Raw genomic sequence first — 24,209 nt, forward strand, 5'->3', positions numbered from 1 at the left:
AACTTTCCTCTTAGAACTGCTTTCATAGTGTCCCAGAGATTTTGATATGTTGTGTCTGAGTTTTCATTTACCTCTAAGAACTTTTAATCTCCTCCTTGATGTCTTCTGCAACCCATTATTCATTCAGTAGCATATTGTTTAGTCTCCATGTGATGCAGAAATTTTTATTCTTTATTTTGTTGTTGATTTCCAATTTCATTCCATTATGATCTGATAAAATGCATGGTAGTATCTCTACTTTTTTTGTATTGGCTAAAAGTTGCCTTGTGGCATATTATATGGTCTATTTTAGAGAAGGATCCATGTGCTGCTGAGAAGAAAGTGTATCCGATTGATGCAGGTTGAAATATTCTATATATTTCCATTAATTCTATGTTATTGATTGTATTATTGAGTTCTATAGATTCCTTGTTCAACTTTTGTTTGGAAGATCTGTCCAGTGGTGAGAGAGGTGTTAAAGTCACCCAAGATTATTGTGTGGTGGTCATTTTGACTCTTGAACTTGAGAAGAGTTTGCTTGATGAACATAGCTGCACAATTGTTTGGGGCATATATATTTATGATTGTTATATTGTGTTGGTGTATGGTTCCCTTGAGCAGTATGTAATGTCCTTCTTTATCCGTTTTGATTAACCTGGGCTTGAAGTCTACTTTATTTGGTACAAAGATGGAAACCCCTGCTTGCTTCCGCAGTCTGTGTAAGTGGTATGATTTTTCCAACCTTTCACCTTCAGTCTGTGTATGTCTTTTCCTATCTGATGAGTCTCCTGGATGCAGCATATTGTTGGATCTTTTTTTAATCCAATCTGCTAGCCTATGCCTTTTGATTGGTGAGTTTAGGCCATTAACATTCAGGGTTATTACTGAGACATGGTTTGTATTCCCAGCCATATTTGTTTATTTTTGTTACTGAACTTGACTTGATTTTCTTCTTTGATTAGTTTTTCCTTTAGTGTACTACCTCCCTCTGTTGATTTTCATTGTTGTTTTTCATTTCCTCCTCATGGAATATTTTTTCCAAGGATGTTTTGTCATGCCAGTTTTCTAGCTGTAAATTCTTTTAAGTTTTGTTTATCATGGATGGTTTTTATTTCATCATAAAATCTAAAGCTTAATTTTGCTGGATACAAGATTTTTGGTTACCATTCATTTTCTTTCAGAGCTTGATATATGTTGTTCCATGATCTTTTTTTTTTTAAGAGAGAGAGAATTTTTTAATATTTATTTTTTAGTTATCGGCGGACACAACATCTTTGTTGGTATGTGGTGCTGAGGATCAAACCTAGGCCGCACACATGCCAGGTGAGCGCGCTACCACTTGAGCCACATCCCCAGCCTGTTCCAGGATCTTTTAGATTTCAGGGTCTGTGTTGAAAAATCTACTGTTATCCTAGTTGATTTTCCCCTATATGTAATCTGATTCCTTTCTCTTGTGGTTTTAAAATTTGTTCCTTATTCTGTATGTTGGGCATTTTTAAAATTTATATATGACAGCAGAATGCATTACAATTCTTATTACATATATAGAGCACAATTTTTCATATCTCTTGTTGTATACATAGTATATTTACACCAATCCTTGTCTTCATACCTGTACTTTGAATAATAATGATCATCACATTCCACCATCATTTATTACCCCAGGCCCCCTTCCCTTCCCCTCCAACCCCTCTGCCCTATCTAGAGTTCATCTATTCCTCCCATGCTCCCGCTCCCTATCCACTATGAATCAGCCTCCTTATATCAAAGAAAACTATCGTCATTTGGTTTTGGGGGATTGGCTAACTTCACTTAGCATTATCTTCTCAAACTCCATCCATTTACCTGCAAATGCTGATTTTATTCTCTTTTATCGCTGAGTAATATTCCATTTGTGCATATATGCCATAGTTTTTTATTCATTCATCCATTGAAGGGCATCTAGGTTGGCTCCACAGTTTAGCTATTGTAAATTGTGTTGCTATAAACATTGATGTGGCTATGTCCCTGTAGTATGCTGTTTTTAAGTCCTTTGGGTATAGTCCAAGGAGAGAGATAGCTGGGTCAAATGGTGGTTCCATTTCCATATTGGCTGCACCAATTTGCAGTCCCACCAGCAGTGTATGAGTGTACTTTTCCCCCGCATCCTCGCCATATGTTGGGTATTTTTATTATAATATGTCTTGATGTGGCTCTGCTGTGGTTTTGTTCATTCGGTGTCCTGTAGGCTTCTTGAATTTAGGTTTCCACTTCATTCTTCATGTTTGGAAAGTTTTCTGACATTATTTCATTAAATAGATTACTCATTCCTTTGGTTTGAACCTCTGTGCCTTCCTGTATCCCAATAACTCTTAAATTTGGTCTTTTTATGCTATCCCATAGTTCTTGAATGTTCTTCTCATGGTTTCTTACCATTACCACTGTGTAGTCTACGTTCTTTTCAAGATTATATATTTTATCTTCATTGTCTGATGTCCTATCTTCCAAGTGGTCTACTGTGTTGGTGATGCTTTCATTTGAGCTTTTATTTTGGTTTATTGTTTCTTTCATTTCAAGGATTTCTGGTTTGTTGGTTTGTTTGTTTTAGAATCTCTAACTCCCTGTTGAGGTGATCTTTTGCTTCCTGTATTTGTTTATATAGCTCCTTGTCAAAGTGATCTTTCACTGCCTGTATTTGCTTTCTTATATCTTCCTTGAGTTCACAGAACATTTTAACCATGTACACCCTGAACTCCTTCTCTGTCATTTCTTCTGCTGTGGCTTCCAATGATTCTAATGATGTGATGTCTTGATTTGTTTGGGGCACTTTCTTCTCTTGTCTTTTCATGTTGCTCATGTGTCTTCCTTTCCAGCTCTGTGGGTGTGATTGTTTTTACCCTACAGGTGTTATTGTTTTACCCTACAGGTTTGTAGTGCTCTTGTAGGGTTCCAAGATCCCTCCTTTGTGGGGAAGGACAATGTTAACAGATCCCAATATCAACAATATAACATGTATGAACAATTTGTTGTTATTAAGATGTTTACAGTTTGGTCTCAATGTACAGAAATGTTGGATTCAATTATTACCTAAAATATAATCAGTAATTTCATAAAAAGATTTACATAGTTTCTGACAGTGGACAATGAACTGGGGGTGGGGCTTAGGATGACATGCTGAGGAGGTGGGATTTGAGGATATAGAGTTAATATATCTTTGGAAGTGTGAAAGAGAAATCTAATGAAGAGGGTTAGTAGCAAGAAAATAGACAGGAAGTAATTTAGGGTAGGCAAGTACGTAGGAAGACAGTATTGTACATAAAACAAACACACATATGTATTTAGAAAAATACAAGATGTTAAAATAGTAAAATTTGGAGAGAGAAAGAAAAATGAAAAAAGAAAAAAGAGCAGAAAAAAGGGCATATACAACACCTCTATATTATATTATTCAGATGACTCAGTCCTCAGAATCCTATTTCATGCAAAGTTCTTGGTTTCACATATGTTGGGGATATGAGTGCCAGAGGATGGAAGGGGTAGAAGACAAAGAGAAAAAAAAATTAAAAATACCCAAAGGAAGAAACCAGGGTTGTTGCTAGTTTTAGAGATCTGTATCTTTCCTGCTTCCATTCTCATCCAATAGTTGGGGTTGTCTGTTGTAAGCTGGTATCTCTGCCCTCAGAATGGTGGAGGTAGCCAGGGTGGGAAGACTGGTCCTAGGGCAGGGCACCTGGAAGCAGGGAATGGCACCTGCCAGTCCCTGCAGGGAGACTGCACCTCATGGGTCTCCTTTTGGGACTGCTAGTATGACTTGAGCACACAGTACTATCTCCCTCTCTTACTTGGAGATTTCCCAGTTCCTGGTCTCTCTGTTAGGCTTCAAAGTTTAGCCCCATCTCTCTCTCCCTTAGCAGGTCCCAATTGTGGGACCTCTCACATCAAGGCTCACACCAGGTGGGCAGTGCCCTGGTCACACTGCACACCTGTCCAACTGAGAGCTGTTTTTGTGTTGGGTAGTTACTGTGTTATTGCCACTACGGAGAGAGGGAGTTGGAAACCTGGTACCTGGCCAGAATGGAGATCCAGTCTGGGAGCTGCCCCCACCTAATATAGCTAGAAAGGTTATCCAAGATGGAGGCAATCTGCTTCCAGCACGGGGTGTCTGGTGAGGTAGGGGGAGCCAGACGATGGCTTTGTGCTGTGGGTAAGTAGCAGTTGAATGACCTGAGTGGGAGCGGAACGAAGTCTGAGAGTTCTGCACAGGTGCTGATAGGTGCTTCTGCTAAGGCGCTTGAGAGCCCTCCGTGGGGTAGAACTGCGGGCTTTGGGTTTTGGGAGCCAGGAGTCTGGAGTCCTACTCGAACGCTGAGGCTCAGAGCCCTGCACGGGGTCACAACACTGGTGATTTCTGCAGAAATCAGCTGTTTAGGGGTCCTCTAACCCTCTCATAGATGAAGTATTCCAAGTAGGTGAGATCTGGATCATGGAGTGACACAGAATGCTGCTTCCCTCTGGCCATCTTCTGTCCTCTATACTTATATTCTTGATAATTGCCAAGACTTAGATGGAATCTCAGTGTAGTTTTAATTTTCATTTCCTTAATTGCTAGAGATGTTGAACATTTTTTATATATTTGCTGACTGTTCATATTTCTTCTTCTGTGAAGTGCCTGTTCAGTTCTTTTGCCCTTTAGTTGATTGGGTTATTTATTTTTCTGGTGTTAAGTTTTTTAAGTTCTTTGTGTATCCTGGAGATTAATGCTCTATCTCTGGTACAGGTGGTAGAAGATATCTCCCATTCTGTAGGCTCTCTCTCTTGTTCTTGATTGTTTCCTTTGTTATGAAGAAGCTTTTTAGTTTGATGCCATCCCATTTGGTCATTATTTTTTATTAGTTGTTGAAAACATTACAAAGCTCTTGACATATCATATTTCATACATTTGATTCAAGTGGGTTATGAACTCCCATTTTTACCCCAAATACAGATTGCAGAATCACATCGGTTACACATCCACATTTATACATTCTGTCATACTAGTGTCTTGTATTTTGCTGCCTTTCCTATCCCATTTGGTCATTATTGATTTTATTATAAGTAGAATATTTCTCTTTAATTTTTATATTGTTCATTACTAATACATAGAGATTCAGTTGATTTTTATATTGATCTTTTATCACACAATTTTGTTGAATGTATTTAAAGTTTTTTGTCTTTTTGCTTCCCATTCCAGATGCCTTTATTGCCTTCTATAGCCTAACTGCCCTAGCTATAACCTCTAGTACAGTGTTAAATAGAAGTGGTGGAAGTGTATATCACTTTCTTATTATTGGTCTTAGGGAGATATGGGAAGTTTTTTGCAGTTAGGTATGAAATTAGCCGTGGGTTTTTCACAGGTGCCCTTTATCAAGTGAGAAAATTCTCTTCTATTTTTTGTTTGTTGAGTAGTCTTATCATTAAAAGATACTGGATTTTGTCAAACTTTTATATATATGTTGAAATGAATGTATGATTTTTATTCTTTAATAATATGATATGTTATAGTAACTGATTTTCAGATATTAAATGAATGTTGCATTTCTAAAATAAATTCCACATAAATTCCATATAATCCTTTTTGTTTATTGCTATATTCATTTTGCTAATACTTTATTGAGGATTTTTTAATGTCTATATAAGAGATTTTGGTCTGTTGTTTTCTTGTGATGGATGTCTTTGTTTGGTTTTGATACAAAGGTAATACTGCCCTTCTATAATATGTTGACAAGTGTTCTTTTCTATTTTTGGAAAATTTTGTGAAAAATTGGATATGGATTGTTCTTGAAATGTTTGGTAGAATTCACCTTTGAAGCAAGCTGGGGCTTTGACCTTTCTTCGGGCAAAGTTTAAAAATTGCTAATTCAATTTCTGTACTTATAGCTCTGTTCAGATTTTCTATTAATTCCTTTTTAAAAAATTTTTTAATTTTTTTTAGTTATAGATGAACACAATACCTTTACTTTATTTATCTATTTTTATGTGTGTTGAGAATCAAACTCAGTGCCTCACATATGTTAGACAAGCACTCTACCACTAAGCCACACAGCTGCAGCACTTTCTATTCATTCTTGAGTCTGTTTCAATGTTTTGTATCTTTCTAGGAATTTGGCCATTTCTAACTTATCTAATTTGTTGAAAAAATTTTGTTAATAGCATTCCCAAAGGATTCTTTCCATTTCTCTAAGATTGATGGTGATTTGCCTCTTCTTTTAGTCCTGATTTTAGTGATAGTTGAGTCTTCCCTCTCATCTTCTAGGTCATTCTGTATAAATGTTTGTCAATTTTGCTGAACTTTTCAAAGAACCAACTTCTGGTTTCGTTGTTGTTGTTGTTTTTCTATACATATATAGGTCTTCCCTAATTTTTCTGCTCTAATCTTTGTTTCCTTCCCATTGCTAGTTTTGGATTTAGTTAATGCTTCTTTATGAAGTCTTATAGAGTGAAAAAAATTAGGTTATTGACTTGAGATTAATTTGTTTTAACTTGGGTCACCATAACAGAATACTGCAGACTGGGTTACTTAAGCAATAGAATTTTTTTTCTCACATATCCAGAGGCTAGAAATCCATGATCAGGTTACCAGCATAGTCACATTCTGGTGAGGGCTCTTTTCCTGACTTACAGACAGCAGCTTTTCCCTGTGTCCTCACATGACAAGGAGAAAGAGAGCTTGTTCTCTGATGTCGCTTCTTATAAGAGAATTAGTTCTATCATGACAGCAATGTATCCCCTGCAATCTCTTCTAAATTTAATTATCTTCCAAAGGTCATATTTCCAAATACTATAGCAAATTTCTTCTCTTTAATCTAGGTGTACTCTGCTATAAACTTCCCTCCATACACTGCTTTCACTTCTTCCCAACAGTCTTAGTATGTTGTTTTATACTTTCATTCATGTCAAAATATTTTCTAATTTCCCTTGTGATTTCTTCTTTGACCATTTGGTTATTTAAGATTGGATGTTTAATTTTTATATATTTTTTGAATTTCCCAAGTTGCTTTCTGTTACTGATTTCTAATTGTGTTCCTTTGTAGTTATAGAGGATCATTTAAATTTGTTGGGGGTCATTTTATGACCAAATATATTGTCTACCAATGGAATATTCTATAAGCACTTGAGAAAAAATGTTACTGTATTATTGCTAGTAGAATGCTCTGTATGTGTGTTTTGTGTTTAGTTGATTTATTGTATTGTTCAAGTCTTCTAATTTCTGTTTATCTGTTGCCTAGTTTTTCTAGCCATTATTGAAATGTTGTACCAAACTTTCCAACTATTATTGTTGAATTGTCTGTTTTTCTTTTTAATTTTGTCAGTTTTTGCTTCATATATTTTCAGTCTCTCTTTTTAGGTGCATTTATTATGTTCATAATTAGCTATAGACTCATCAATTGGCCCTTTTATCTTTAAAGACTGTCCTTTTTTATCTCTACTGATGGGCTTTTGTTTTAAAATATACTTTGTTTTCTGTGTGCTCTTTTCTGGTTTCTTTTACCAGCTTGTTTGTATCTTTGAACCTAAAGTGTATCTCTTGTAAAGAGCATACAGTTGGATTTAGTTTATTCAGTCTAACAATATCATTTATTATGTTGTTTCATCATTTGATATTTAGTGTTATATAAAGTGGTAAGAATTTTTTGTTTTGAGACAAGATAGATCCTCCCTCTGGTGCCTAAGTAGCTGGGACTGCAAGCAGGTATCACCATACCCAGGGCCTGCACCACCACCCCTAACTGACATGTATGGATTTATATCTGCTATTTTATTTTCTACTTTCTAGACAAATCATGACTTATTTATTTATTTCTGGTTTTATATTACTGGATTCTTTTGAATTCAGTGACTGTTTTCTGAGTTTTAAGTCCTATATAGATTTTTTTCACTATATATGTATTTTCTCCAGAGCTTATGTTATACATATTTACTTATCATAATTGACTTCAGATTTATATAAATATAATTCCAATGATATATGTAAATATTACTCTTACACAATTTATTCACTCTTCCCCCTTTTTGTGCTATTATTTCAGTATATAATATGTCCATATATGTAACAAACAGTAAATTTGTTTTATAAACCTTACCATTTCTGGTTGTTTTCATTTTTTCCAGGGATTTGAATTACTATCATCTATTATTTCCTTGCTTCAATACACTTTTGTATTCATCTCCTTTATACTTTTATTTTAAAATTTATTATATCCCTGTATGGCATATGACCAACAATAAAATAATACATATATTGTTTTATACAGACATTTGTACATAATTATCTTTATCTTTATGTGTGTGTATGTGTAGATTTAGATTACAGTTTGGCATCCTGGTTTTAGCCTGAAATTTTTTCTTTATTATTTCTTTTTTTTAAATTTTGTTTTTATTTTTATTTATTTATTTTTATGTGGTGTTGAGGATCTAACCCAGCACCTCACACATGGTAGGCAAGCACTCTACCATTGAGCTACAACCCTGGCCCCTCTTTATTTATAACACAATTCTGCTAGTGACACATTCTTAGTTTGAATGATTTTTTTTGGCCTTCATTTTTTTTTTGTACCAGGAATTGAACTCAGGGACACTCAATCTCTGAACCACGTCCCCAGCCCTATTTTGTATTTTATTTAGAAACAGGGTCTGAGTTGCTTAGCACCTCACTGTTGCTGAGGCTGGGTTTGAACTCATGATTCTCCTGTCTGAGCCTCCCGAGCTGCTGGGATCACAGGCATGTGCCACCGCACCCAGCTTACCTTCATTTTTTTGTATACCTTCATGTACTACTTATCTTTATGTGGTGCTAAGGATCAAACCCAGTGCTAGGCGAGCGCTCATACATGCTAGGTGAGCACTCTAGCACTGAGCCACAACTCCAGGCCCTCACCTTCATTTTTAAAAGATCATTTTATGTAATAGATGATTCTTGGTTGAAATGTTTTTTTTTTTTTTCTTTCGTCACTTAGAATGTCATCTCACTACCTTCTGGCTTCCATTGTTTCTGATGAGAAGTCATCTTTTACTGGTTTCTCACGTGTGGGATAAATTGCTTTTATTGGCTACTTTTGAGATTTTCCTTGTCTTGCTGGGTGTGATGGCACAAGTCTGTAATCCCAGTGGCTCAGGAGGCTAAAACAGGAGTATCAACAGTTCAAAGCCAGCCTTAGCAATGGCAAGGTGCTAAGCAAGTCAGTGAGACCCTGTCTCTAAATAAAATACAAAATAGGGCTGAGGATGTGGTTCAGTGGTCAACTGAACCTAAGTTCAATCCCCGGTACCAAAAAAAAAAAAGAGAGAGAGAGATTTTTCTTGTCTTTGTTTTAGCTAGGGTGTATTCAGTTGTGGAACTCTCTGTTTCTCCTTATTGTAATTTTTTTGATTCTTTAGATGTGTAAATTAATGTTTTTCATCAAATTTGGGATTTCACTAATATTTCTTCAAATATTTTTTCTCCTCTCTCTAGCTCCACTTCCTCTGGTATTCCCATTACTCATATGTTGGTGCATTTTTGGTGTCCAACATTTCTCTGAGGCTCTGTTTATTTTTCTTCATTCTTTTTGTATCTTCATAAGAGATACTCTAAGTTGACCTATCTTCAAGTTTGCTGATTCTTCTATCTGCTCCAATCTACTGCTCATTTCCTCAAGTAAATTTTTCATTTATTTTATAGTGCTCAATTTCTACTTGGTCCTTTCAAAATTAATTTTAACTCTATTGCTTTATTTAATGAGACATTGTCATCATATCTTCCCTTGACTTCTGTAAGCATGGTTTCCTTTAGTTCACAGTATATATGTATTGTGGGTACTTTGAAGTTTTTGCTTTTTTCAGCAGCTGTATTCCTCAGTCATTTTTCTCTTCCATGTTCTTTTTTCCTATGTATAGGTCATGCTTTTTTGTTTGTTTCTTTATACCGCATAATTTTTGTTGAAAATGGACATTTTAAATAATGTATTTTAGCAATTTGAGGTACTGATCCCCCCCCAGGGCTTATTGTCTGCTTGTTTATTTGTTTTGTTATTGAGTTGGACTTTATAATTAAAGCTCGTTTTTTCCACAGTATGCATCCTCCAGTGCCAATCCTCAGAAGGAATAGCCTTGGGTATGCACACTGTCACCCTGGAATAATATATATCTGTTTGAGTATCTGTTTTATTGATTTTTCTTTTAAACTTCCCATTGCTCTGCTGCTGTCTCTTACTCAGTTGTTAGTCTCCACTAATTAAAGGCTAGTTTGTTGCTTTTGATAGTGCCCCAGAGGTAAATTGCTCCAATCTGATATAATTAGATGTGGGTTCCATTTGGGAGGCAGTTTTGGAGGCTTGTTCTGATCCCGGGAGAGCTCCTGTTAGTTGCCTTTTCTGTGTTTCTCTGTTAAATTTTTAGCTGGCCCATAGTTTAGCTTGATTTTCTCATGAAGTTGCAGTCTCATGTTATTTGCTTACTTCCAACATCTCATTTTTGATAGCACCCTTAGGCTTGAACTTCCCTGTACTCTATTCCAAATAGTCTGTCACCCTAGGGAAAGTTCTGTGTTCATAAGGCTTACCTTTCCCCTAGTAAAAAAAATCTCTGGGCCACTGCTCTGTAGTTATTAATAGTGACAGTGGACTGCTTCTCTTGGAGTGGCACCCTTTCCTTACCAATGGAGGGCTGGGTAACCTCCTCTTTTTCCCTCATAGCATGGAAACTTCACTCTGAGTAGAAGGAAGAGCAGTTAGGACCCAGTATTCTTGGCCTGCCACCTGAGGTTAGCTTCTGTCCTATGGGTAAAGGCTAAGTAGATGAAAGGAACCCCAAACCTATTAGCTCTTCCTCCCCAGAACTGAGCTTCTGCAGCACAGAATTGAGCATAGAGTGGAATGATAAAGGATGGTAACCTGCCTTTCCTTGGAAAAGGGAATAGCTCTTGACTGGGACCTGTGGGAAAAAGGGAGTCCCCAAGCTGTACTTACCAAGAAGAGAGCTTCTGTGTCGCTGAAAGAGACACTGGAAGAAGAGAGGGATTTACACACTATAGTTCTTGGGTCAAGTCTGGTCTACTGCCTGTTGTTCTACATAAAATTTCATTGGAATACAGTTACAACAATTCATTTACATATTTTCTATTTCTGGCATAGTGAAAGTAATTGCAATAGAGAATGTATGGCACACAAAGCCTAAAATATTTAGTAACTGGCCCTTTACAGGAAAAAAAAACCTGTCAACCCCTACTTTATTTGATGAGCTTTACTAAAATATTTTTTAATTTATTAGGAAGAAAGATTTATTTTGGCCCATGGTTCTTAAGGTATCAGTCCAAGATCAAGTAGTCCCATTGCTTTGGGCCTCTGATAAGGGTAGCATATCATGGCAGGACGACATGGCAAAACAAACCAAAATCTTTTATTACTTAAAGGTATAAGCACTTCTGTTATAAATATGGGCTGTCAAGAATACCATCTAAATTAAAATAAAATTTCAATTAAACAAACACAAAGCCAGGCATGGTGGTGCATACCTGTAATCCTAGGGGCTCTGGAGGCTAAGGCAGGAGGATCGTGAGTTCAAAGCCAGCCTCAGCAACTTAGTGAGATGTTAAGCAGCTCAGTGAGACCCTGTCTCTAAAGAAAATACAAAATAGGGCTGGGGATGTGGCTCAGTGGTTGAGTGCCCCTGAATTCAATTCCTGATACTCCCCTTTCCCCCCCCAAAAAAAAAAAAACAAAAACAAAATTGCATATTTTTAATATAAAACATTTTTTCTTTTTTCTCATATTTTCAGATCTAGTAGCTCAGCGTGGAGAAAGATTGGAATTATTGATAGATAAAACAGAAAATCTCGTGGATTCAGTAAGTATGGAATATGATAATATTTTTCAGGATATAAATTAGAGAAACTGTAAACGATAGCTAATTAATTGAGAAGTGTCTTAAATTCAATATTCTGGTTGTTCTCCTTTCTTATTTCCATTATGTGATTATATTGTGATAAGGAGGATAACAGTGAGGCATAGCAAAAAAAAAAAAAAAAAAGCCACTATGCATTAGTAGCCTTTGGTAGCATTAGTAAGCTTTGGTTTGGAAGATGATGCCTACATAATTCACAACCTCAATATTAAGTACTAGTCTTTTTTCTCTACAAATCTGTAAAACATGAAACAAATAAATGTATACACCATTTGTGACCCAGTATGAGTCCTGAAAACTGGATAATTCACGTTTTTTAAAGATAGTTTCATCTTTCCTTGAATAAAGCCAAAGGAATGGGTTGGAAAGAGGAGGTAAGCCTTAAAGAAGATGGTAAGATAGTGTGTCCTTGTGACCTACTTATACTAGTTACATATGTCTTCACATTTTCTATGTGGTTAAATGAATCAACATTTGGAAAAAGTTGATAGATATATGGTGAACAGATGGGTGGCAGAGATCAGTTCCAATTGGGTAACATAATTACAAATTTAAATGCAGAGCACAATTTTGCAGATTATGTTTTGGTTAGCTTTTTCACTGCTATGACCAAAAGACCTGACAAGAACAGAATGTAGATAAGGACAAGTTTATTTTGGCTCATGGTTTCAGAGATCTTAAACTATAGACAGATGACTCCATAGCTTTGGCAGGAGGACATGGAAGAGGAAAGCAGCTCAGGACATGGCACCAGGAAGTAGAGAGAGCTTTGCTCACCAGGGACAATATATAAACCCCAAAGACACAGCCCAGTGACCACCTCCTCCAGCCACATCCTGCCTACCTATATTACCTACTGTCCAATTAATTCATCCATATGGGTGGATTAATGTACTGATTAGGTTAAAAACATCTCATAATCTGATAATTTTATCTCGGAAAAATCTTACATTGTCTCTCACATGAACTTTTGGAGGACACCTTATATCTAAACCATAACACCTTGAAGTAGATCAGTTTAGCTCCATTCTAGGACTTCAGTAAAACTTGAAGTTCGCCCACAACTCATGATGCTCTGTTCATTTTCTTCAGTCTTTTTCTCTCTGTTTTATTTAGGATAGCTTCTAATGCTATGTCCAAATTTTCTTTTCTTCTGTAGTTTTTAATTTGCTATTAATCTCATCCTGTATATTTTTCATTTCTACTAGTTCGGTTTGAATCTTTTATATGTCTCCCTCACATGTGCATGTTTTCCTCTACCTTCTTGAATATGTGAAGTCTATTGTAATTGAAGTGTTTATTCCTCTTACATGTAATATAAAATTGATTAAATTGGGTTTAAGTGAGCCATCTTGCTCTTTGTTTTTTATTTCCTCCATCTTCTTTTGATTACTTAAGTTTTGTATTGTTCTTTTATCATTTCTACTGGTTATTTTAACACTTTTATTGAGAAATGAGCTCAGACCATATAAATAAACCATTTAAGTTGCATATTTCAGTGATTTTTGATAAATTGCATTATCAGTTTTTTAAATTGTTGCAAATGTATAGCATAAATTTTGCAATTTTGTCCATTTTTTAAGTGTAAAATTTAGTGACATTCATAGACCTACAGTGTGTTCCAACCATTGTTACTTTTTCCAAAAGAATTTATCACCCTGAACAGAAACTTGGGACCTCTGAGTAATAATTCCCAATTCCCATAGTTAATATCTTGTATCAACTTTGTCTGTGAATTTGCCTGTTCTAGGTATCTCGTGTAAGTAGAATTAGTAATATTTGTTCTTTTATGTCAGGCTTGTTTAACTGAGCATGATATTTTCAAGGTTTATCCTTATTGTAGCTTGTATCATAACTTTATTCCTTTTATGGCTAAATAATATTCCATATATTGTATTATATACTACATTTGTTATCTATTCATATATAGATAGACACTTGGGATTTTTCACTTTTTAACTATTATGAATAATTTGTAGTGAACAGATATGTATTTGAATTCTGCTTTCAGTTCCTTTGGGTCTATACCTAGGAATGAAATTGCTGAGTAATATAGTGATTCTATGTTTAGTTTTTTTTTATTGTTGGTTGTTCAAAACATTACATAGTTCTTGATATATCATATTTCACATTTTGATTCAAACGGGTTATGAACTCCCATTTTACCCCGTATACAGCTTGCAGAATCACATCAGTTACACTTCCATTGATTTACATATTGATATACTCATGTCTGTTGTATTCTGCTGCCTTTCCTATCCTCTACTATCCCCCCTCCCCTCCCCTCCCCTCCCCTCCCCTCTTCTCTCCTCTCTCTACCCCCACTACTGTAATTCATTCCTCCCCCTTGTATTATTTTTGCCTTTCCCCTCACTTCCTCTTGTATGTAATTTTGTATAACCCTGAGGGTCTCCTTCCATTTCCATGCAATTTCCCTTCTCTCTCCCTTTCCCTCCCACCTCTCATCCTTGTTTAATGTTGGTCTTCTTCTCGTGCTCTTCTTCCCTAGTCTGTTCTTAGTTACTCTCCTTATATCAAAGAAGACATTTGGCATTTGGTTTTTAGGGCTTGGCTAGCTTCTCTTAGCATAATCTGCTCTAATGCCATCCATTTCCCACCAAATTCTATGATTTTGTCATTTTTTAATGCAGAGTAATACTCCATTGTGTATAAATGCCACATTTTTTTTTATCCATTCGTCTGTTGAAGGGCATCTAGGTTGGTTCCACAGTCTTGCTATTGTGAATTGTGCTGCTATGAACATCGATGTAGCAGTGTCCCTGTAGCATGCTCTTTTTAGGTCTTTAGGGAATAGACCGAGAAGGGGAATAGCTGGGTCAAATGGTGGTTCCATTCCCAGCTTTCCAAGAAATCTCCATACTGTTTTCCAAATTGGCTGCACCAATTTGCAGTCCCACCAACAATGTACAAGTGTACCCTTTTCCCCACATCCTCGCCAGCACTTATTGTTGTTTGACTTCATAATGGCTGCCCATCTTACTGGAGTGAGATGGTATCTTAGGGTGGTTTTGATTTGCATTTCTCTGACTGCTAGAGATGGTGAGCATTTTTTCATGTACTTGTTGATTGATTGTATGTCCTCCTCTGAGAAGTGTCTGTTCAAGTCCTTGGCCCATTTGTTGATTGGGTTATTTGTTATCTTATTGTCTAATTTTCTGAGTTCTTTATATACTCTGGATATTAGGGCTCTATCTGTAGTGTGAGGAGTAAAGATTTGTTCCCATGATGTAGGCTCCCTACCTCTCTTATTACTTCTTTTGCTGAGAAAAAACTTTTTAGTTTGAGTAAGTCCCATTTGTTGATTCTAGATGTTAACTCTTGTGCTATGGGTGTCCTATTGAGGAATTTGGAGCCCGACCCCACAGCATGTAGGTCATAGCCAACTTTTTCTTCTATCAGATGCCGTGTCTCTGATTTGATATCAAGCTCCTTGATCCATTTTGAGTTAACTTTTGTGCATGGCGAGAGAAAAGGATTCAGTTTCATTTTGTTGCATATGGATTTCCAGTTTTCCCAGCACCATTTGTTGAAGATGCTATCCTTCCTCCATTGCATGCTTTTAGCCCCTTTATCAAATATAAGAAAGTTGTAGTTTTGTGGGTTGGTTTCTGTGTCCTCTATTCTGTACCATTGGTCCACCCGCCTGTTTTGGTACCAGTACCATGCTGTTTTTGTTACTATTGCTCTGTAGTATAGTTTGAAATCTGGAACGCTATACCACCTGATTCACACTTCCTGCTTAGTATTGTTTTTGCTATTCTGGGTCTTTTATTCTTCCAAATGAATTTCATGATTGCTTTCTCTATTTCTACAAGAAATGCCATTGGGATTTTGATTGGCATTGCATTAAACCTATAGAGAACTTTTGGTAATATCGCCATTTTGATGATGTTAGTTCTGCCTATCCATGAACAGGGTATATTTTTCCATCTTCTAAGGTCTTCTTCAATTTCTCTCTTTAGGGTTCTGTAGTTTTCATTGTATAAGTCTTTCACCTCTTTTGTTAGGTTGATTCCCAAGTATTTTATTCTTTTTGAGGATATTGTGAACGGAGTGGTTGTCCTCGTTTCCATTTCAGAGGATTTGTCGCTGATATACAGGAATGCCTTTGATTTATGCATGTTGATTTTATAACCTGCCACTTTGCTGAATTCATTTATTAGCTCTAATAGTTTCTTTGTAGACCCTTTTGGGTCTGCTAGGTATAGAATCATGTCATCTGCAAATAGTGATAATTTAAGTTCTTCTTTTCCTATTTTTATGCCTTTAATTTCTTTCGTCTGTCTAATTGCTCTGGCCAGTGTTTCGAGAACTATGTTGAACAGAAGTGGTGAAAGAGGGCATCCCTGTCTTGTTCCAGATTTTAGAGGGAATGCCTTCAATTTTTCTCCATTCAGAATGATGCTAGCCTGAGGCTTAGCATAAATTGCTTTTACAATGTTGAGGTATGTTCCTGTTATCCCTAGTTTTTCGAGAGTTTTGAACATAAAGGGATGCTGTACTTTGTCTAATGCTTTTTCCGCATCTATCGAGATGATCATATGGTTCTTATTTTTAAGTCTATTGATGTGGTGAATAACATTTATTGATTTCCGTATATTGAACCAGCCTTGCATACCAGGGATGAATCCTACTTGATCATGGTGCACAATTTTTTTGATATGTTTTTGTATCCGATTCGCCAGAATTTTATTGAGGATTTTTGCATCTAGGTTCATTAGAGATATTGGTCTGTAGTTTTCTTTCTTTGAAGTGTCTTTGTCTGGTTTCGGAATCAGGGTGATGTTGGCCTCGTAGAATGAATTTGGAAGTTCTCCCTCTTTTTCTATTTCCTGAAATAGCTTGAAAAGTATTGGTATTAGTTCCTCTTTAAAGGTTTTGTAAAACTCTGCTGTATATCCATCCGGTCCTGGGCTTTTCTTAGATGGTAATCTTTTGATGGTTTCTTCTATTTCCTCAATTGATATTGGTCTGTTTAGGTTGTCTATATCTTCCTGACTCAATCTGGGCAGATTATATGACTTAAGAAATTTATCGATGCCTTCACTATCTTCTATTTTATTGGAGTATAAGTCTTCAAAATAATTTCTGATTATCTTCTGTATTTCTGAAGTGTCTGTTGTGATCTTGCCTTTTTCATCCCGTATGCTAGTAATTTGAGTTCTCTCTCTTCTTCTCTTCGCTAGCATGGCTAAGGGTCTGTCAATTTTATTTATTTTTTCAAAGAACCAACTTTTAGTTTTGTCAATTTCTTCAATTGTTTCTTTTGTTTCAATTTCATTAATTTCAGCTCTGATTTTAATTATTTCTTGCCTTCTACTTCTTTTGCTGTTGTTTTGCTCTTCTTTTTCTAGGATTTTGAGATGAAGTATGAGATCATTTATTTGTTGGTTTTTTCTTTTTTTAAGGAATGCACTCCAAGCAATGAATTTTCCTCTTAGAACTGCTTTCAATGTGTCCCATAGATTCCGATATGTTGTGTCTGTGTTTTCATTTAACTCTAAGAATTTTTTAATTTTCTCCTTGATGTCTTCTAAAACCCATTGATCATTCAGTAACCTATTGTTCATTCTCCAAGTGATGCATGATTTTTCCTTCCTTCTTTTACCGTTGATTTTCAGTTTCATTCCATTATGATCAGATAAGATGCATGGTATTATCTCTACTCCTTTATATTGTCTAAGAGTTGCCCTGTGACATAATATATGATCTATCTTTGAGAAGGATCCATGTGCTGCTGAGAAAAAAGTGTAGCTGCTTGATGTTGGGTGGTATATTCTATATATGTCAATTAAGTCTAGGTTGTTAATTGTGTTATTGAGTTCTATAGTTTCCTTATTCAACTTTTGTTTGGAAGATCTGTCCAGTGGTGAGAGAGGTGTGTTGAAGTCTCCCATGATTATTGTATGGTGGTCTATTAGACTCTTGAACTTGAGAAGAGTTTGCTTGATGAACATAGCAGCACCGTTGTTTGGGGCATATATATTTATGATTGTTATGTCTTGTTGGTGTATGGTTCCCTTGAGCAGTATGTAGTGTCCCTCTTTATCCCTTTTGATTAACTTTGGCTTGAAATCTATTTTATTTGATATGAGTATGGACACTCCTGCTTGTTTCCGCAGTCCATATGAGTGATATGATTTTTCCCAACCTTTCACCTTCAGTCTATGTATATCTTTTCCTATCAAATTCGTCTCCTGTAGGCAGCATATTGTTGGGTCTTGTTTTGTGATCCATTCAACTAGCCTGTGTCTCTTAATTGGTGAGTTTAAGCCATTAACATTTAGGGTTATTATTGAGATATGGTTTGTTCTTCCAGCCATAATTTGTTTATTAATGCTATTAAACCTGATTTGTTTTCCTCTTTGATTATTTTCCCCCCTTTACTGTCCTACCTCCCACTGTTGGTTTTCATTGTTGTTTTCCATTTCCTCTTCCTGTAGTGTTTTGCCAAGGATTTTTTGAAGAGATGGTTTTCTAGCTGCAAATTCTTTTAACTTTTGTTTGTCGTGGAATGTTTTAATTTCATCTTCCATCCTGAAGCTTAATTTCGCTGGATACACGATTCTTGGTTGCAACCCATTTTCTTTTAGCATTTGAAATATGTTATTCCAGGATCTTCTAGCTTTTAGAGTCTGTGTTGAGAGATCAGCTGTTATCCTGATTGGTTTACCCCTAAATGTAATCTGCTTCCTTTCTCTTATAGCTTTTAAAATTCTCTCCTTATTCTGTATGTTGGACATCTTCATTATAATGTGTCTAGGTGTGGATCTCTTATGATTTTGCACATTCGGCGTAGGCTTCTAGGATTTGGGATTCTGTCTCATTCTTCAAGTCTGGGAAGTTTTCTCGTATTATTTCACTGAATAGATTGTTTATTCCTTTGGTTTGGAGCTCTATGCCTTCCTGTATCCCAATGACTCTTAAGTTTGGTATTTTGATATTATCCCATAGTTCTTGGATGTTCTGCTCATGGTTTCTTAGCAGACTTGCTGAGCTGTCTATGTTCTTTTCAAGTTGAAATAATCTGTCTTCATTGTCTGATGTTCTATCTTCTAAGTGATCCACTCTGCTGGTAGTATTCTCAATTGAGTTTTTAAGTTGGTTTATTGCTTCCTGCATTTCTAGGATTTCTATTTGTTTGTTTTTTATTACCTCTATCTCCCTGTGAAATTGATCTTTTACTTCCTGGATTTGTTCATGTAGTTCCTTGTCAATGTGATCTTTCATTGTCTGATTTTGCTGTCTCATGTCTTCCTTGAGACTCCAGATCATCTGAAGCATGTATATCCTGAATTCTTTGTCTGACATTCCATCTGTTGCAGCTATTACCTCTTCTAAAGTTGAGTTGACCTGCATTGCCTGTGGTCCTTTCTTTCCTGTCTTTTCATACTGCTGGCGTTTCTTTCTGCTTGGTGAAACTGTTGTGTTTTTGAAATTTTCCCTCTATTTATTTATATTTCTCTTGTATAGTTGAAAAATCACCCTTGCAGGGCAGGTAGTGGCTGTGATCCTCCTCCAATTGGTGTGATCCGTCTACCACGCTGGCGGGCCCTAGGTCTGCTCTGCTGGTCGGTCAAAGGTCCGCCTACCCAGCAGGCGCGAGGGGCACCTCTGTCACTCTGCAGGTTGCTGGGCCTAACCTCCCGATGGGTCGCAGGTTTGCCTACCTTGCAGGTGTGGGGGGAGGGGGCAGCTCCGCCCCTCAGCAGGCCGCTGGGCCTGATCTGCCGGTGGTCACAGTCCCGCCTACCTTGCAGACACTGGGGGAGGGGACGGGCCTGCCCCTCAGCAGGCCGCTGGACCTGTCCTACTGGTGGGTCGCAGGTCCGCGTTCCCTGCAGGCGCGTGTAGCTGCTCTGTCACTTGGCAGGTTGCTGGGCCCTGACCTGCCCGTGGGTCGCAGGTTCACCTAGCTTGCAGGCACTGGGGGAGGGGCCCCTATGTTTAGCTTTTTGAGGAACCACTAAACTTCTCCATAGCAGTTGCATCATTTTGCATTCCCATCAGCAATGTGTGAGGGTATCAGTTTCTCTACTCTTTGCAAGCACTTACTTTCCACCTTTATATTATAATCATCCTAGTGGATATGAAGTAGTATCTTATTATTTTGTATTTTCCAATATTTTAAGAACATACACATTTGCTATGGTATGGTAAAGCTATTGGGCCAGTGGAGGAGATGAGAATGAGTCTTGAAAGAAAGAAATTTATTATGCTTTTAGGTCCCAGAGATAAAGTCATCACATGCCACATGGGTTACAGGAAAACACCAGGGTGTTTAGAAAGCCAAAAGACCAGGAGAAAGGGAAAATTCAATACTAAAGCTTTTATTGTGGCTTCTGCAGGAAAGGCAAGATAGAACAGAGTAAAACAGTTTAAGATTGACTATCTTATATAATTTCAGTGGACTCTTTTAAAAATATTTTTTTAAAGATGGACACAATATCTTTATTTATTTTATATATTTTTATGTGGTACTGAGGATCAAACCCAGTGCCTCACATGTGCAAGGCAAGTGCTCTACTGCTGAGCTATAACCCCAGCACCTCAGTGGACTCTTAAGTTATCAGGGTGGTCTATAGTTACCTGGTATCTGACCCTGAGATGATAAGACAAAAGGATATTGACTCTTGAAGTGCCTGAGCCAGAAGAAGGAGATACAGCTCTGGATTGGTCAATTTGCATATCAAACACATGCTCCTTTCTGGGCCCTTTGCTATCTCTGAGAGTTAGCTGCCCCTAAGAGAAGTACTCTCTCCTTGGCCAGAATATTTTTTTAAGATGTTAGGATATCATAACATGTAAAAAAATTAGATATGTAATACAACTAATAATGTTGAATATTTTTTCCATGTGCTTATTGTCCATCTATTTATCTTCTTTAGAAAAAAATAATTCAATCCTCTGGCCATTTTTAAATAGGGTTTTTTTTTAATCATTGAGTTTCAGGAGTGTTTTTTTTTTTAATATAATCTGGGTATTAACCCCTTATCAGTATATGCTTTGATTATATTTTCTTCGATTCTGTGGGTTGTCTTTTCATTCTCTTACATTAATGTCCTTTGATGTGCAAAAGTTCTTAAATTTTAATTCATTAGACAAATTTTTTCTTTGAGATTTTGTGCTTCCGGTGTTACATCCAAGAAAGCATTGCCTAATCCAGTGACATAATGCTTTTGCCCTATGTTTTCTTAAGAATTTTATAGTTTTAGCTCTTAAGTTTAGGTCTTTGATGCATTTTGAGTTAAATTTTGTTTTGTCTTATATAAGGGTCGAACTTCATTCTTTTGCATGTGGATATTTGGTATTGGCAACAGTATTTATTGAAGAGACTCTTCTTTGCCCCTTGAGAGGTCCTGACACCCTTACGGAAGATCATTTGACCATATATATGAGGTTATATTTCTGGATTCTGGATTCTGTTTCATGATCTGTGTGTTTTTATGCCAGTACCACATAGCTTTGATTATTTTGGTACTAAGTTTTTAAATCAGGAAGCATAAGTCCTCAAAATTTGTTCTTCTTTTTCAAGATTGTTTTGGCCTTCAAGGTCCCTTGACATTCTGTATGAAATTTAAGAAGGGATTTTTTAATACTTCTGTAAAAAAAATGCTTTTGGGATTTCATAGAAATTACATTGAATCTTTATAGATCATTTTGGGTGCTGTTATCATGTTAATGGTGTAAAGTCCTCTGGTGCTTGAACATTTATTTAGAGTGTCTTTAATTTTGTTCAGCAATGTTTTCTATTTTTCACTGCACACATCTTTTCCCCTCAGTGGTTAATTTCATTTCTGACCTATTTCATTCTTATTCATTCCAATAAAAGTCAGAGATGTAAGAAGAGACATTACAGCTTATACCATACAAAGCATCATTAAGAGACTATTGTGAACAATTGCATGCCTACCAAGGCTGAATCATAAAAAAAGTAGAAAACCTAAATACACTGATAGCAAGTAAGGAGATTGAATCAATAGTTTAAAACCTCCCAACAAATTAGGACCAGTTGACTTTACTGGTGAATTTTACTAAATATTTAAAGAAAGGTCAATACTAATCCTACTTAAGCTCTTCAAAAAATCAAAGATAAATAGTTCCACACTCATGTTTTGAGGCCAACATTACTTTGATATCAAAGTCAGACAAAGATACTATAGGAAACTACAAACCAATATTCCTGATGAATATAAATGCAAAAGTCCTCAGCAAAAATACTAGGAAATCAAACTCAACAGTATATTGAAAGGATCACACACTATAACCAAGTGGGAGTTATCCCTGGGATACAAAGATGATTCAACATATGCAAATCAATTGGTATTTTATACCATATAAATAGAATGAAAGATGAAAATCACATAATAAACTCAATAGATGTAGAAAAAGTCAGTTGACAAAATTCAGTGCCCTTTCATGATAAAAAGTAAAATTCAACAAACATGGAATAGAAAGAATTTACCTCAATGTAATAAGTAGTATATATAAAAAGTCCACAACTGACATTATACTCAACAGTAAAAACTGCAAGTTTTTCCTCTAAAATTAGCAACAAGACAAGGATATCCACTCTTTTTTAAATAATTTTTTAGACCTTTATTGTATTTATTGATTTTTATGGTGGTGCTGAGGATTGAACCCAGGGCTTTGCATGTGCTAGACAAGCACTCTACCACTGAGCCACAATCCCAGCCCCTAACCACTCTTATCACATCTATTTACTATAGTACTGAAGCCCTGACCAGAGCAATTGGGAGCAAGAAAAGAAAAAAGAAAAAAAAGGGGCATCTGGATAGGAAAGACATAAAATCATTTTGTTTGCAGATGGTATGATAACATATGTAGAAACCCATAATGATTTAACATATACATCATACACACACACACACACACACACACACACACATCACAGAACTAATAAACAAATTCAGTGAGGAGGCAGGATGCATAGTTGACATACAAAAATCTTGCATTTCTACACATTAGCAACAAACTATCCCTAAAATAAATTAAGGTAAATATGAAAATTCCATTTATAATAACACCAAAAAGAACAAAATAATTAGGAATAAACTTAATCAAGATGTTGAAGAACTTATATGTTGAAAACTATAAAACATTGATGGAAGAAATCATTGCCCAATGAATTAGGCAAGAGAAAAAAGTAAAGAACATTCAAGTTGGAAAGGAGGAAGTCAAATTATTTCTATTTACATTTGACTTGATCATATATACGTAGAAATCCCTGAAAATTACACCAAAAACTGTTAAAATTAATAAACAAATTCAGTAAAGTTGCAGGATACAAATCAACATACAAAATCAATAGCATTTCTATATGCCAATAGCGAACTATCTGAAAAAGAAGTCAAGAAAGTTATCCATTTATAATAGCTACAAAACAAATAAATATCATAGGAATAGATTTAACCAAGTAGGTGAAAAATCTCTACAATAAAAACTAAAACATTAGTAAAAGAAATTGAAGGTGACACAAATAAACAGAAGGTTATGTAATTAATGGATTGGAAGAATTAATATTATTATACCATCCTAAAGTGATCTACAGATTCAATACAGTTCCTATCAAATATTGATGACATTCTTCACAGGAATAGAAAAAATCCTAAAATCTGTGTAGAACTAAAAAGGATCCTAAATAGTCAAAGCAATCTTGAGGAAAAAAAACAAAACTGACTTCAAAATATCCTACAAAGCTGTGACAATCTAAACAATATAGTATTGGGATGAAAACCAACATACAACCCATGGAATAAAATAGCCTAAAAGTAAACTCATATATCTAGCCAACTAATTTTCAACAGGGTTCTAAAAAGTATGCATTGGAGAAAGGACAATCTTTTCAATAAATGGTGTTGGGAAAACTGGATGTTCACATGCAAAAGAATGAAATTGGCCCTTATCTTATACCAGAGGCTTTTTAAGAGAATTTGTTTCTTTCTTCTTCTGGTTTCTCTTGGCTGCTGGTATTCCTCAGCTTTTGACTGTGTTAATGCAGTTTCTACTTCCATGTTCATATCACCTCGTGTGTGTGTGTGTGTGTGTGTGTGAAATCCCTCCTACTTTCTTTCTGTAAGGATGTTTGTGGTGGCATTTAGGGCCTATCTGGATAATCCAAGATGCTCTCCTCATCTGAAGAATGTTGACATCTGTAAAGACCCTTAGTCCAAATAATGTCACATTCACAGGGATTGTGATCTGGGCATATCTTTGGAGCTGTCATTCAGTCTACTACAGAGGTATGGCAGCTCCCCAAGTCTCCTTACAGCTGCTAAAGAAATTATCCAGCT

The 24,209-nt window shown here is 36.1% G+C and overlaps 1 protein-coding gene across 1 annotated transcript in view; it reads left to right on the forward strand.

Moving 5' to 3' along the window:
• Positions 1 to 24,209, forward strand: part of Vamp7 (vesicle associated membrane protein 7) — a 56,137-nt gene that overhangs the window by 22,628 nt on the left and 9,300 nt on the right. The window contains exon 6 of the mRNA XM_026415051.2: positions 11,750 to 11,817. Coding sequence (XP_026270836.2) covers positions 11,750 to 11,817 — 68 coding nt within the window. The remainder of the gene's footprint in view (positions 1 to 11,749; positions 11,818 to 24,209) is intronic.

Source organism: Urocitellus parryii, chromosome X, assembly GCF_045843805.1.
Source record: "Urocitellus parryii isolate mUroPar1 chromosome X, mUroPar1.hap1, whole genome shotgun sequence".
NCBI lineage: Eukaryota > Metazoa > Chordata > Mammalia > Rodentia > Sciuridae > Urocitellus > Urocitellus parryii.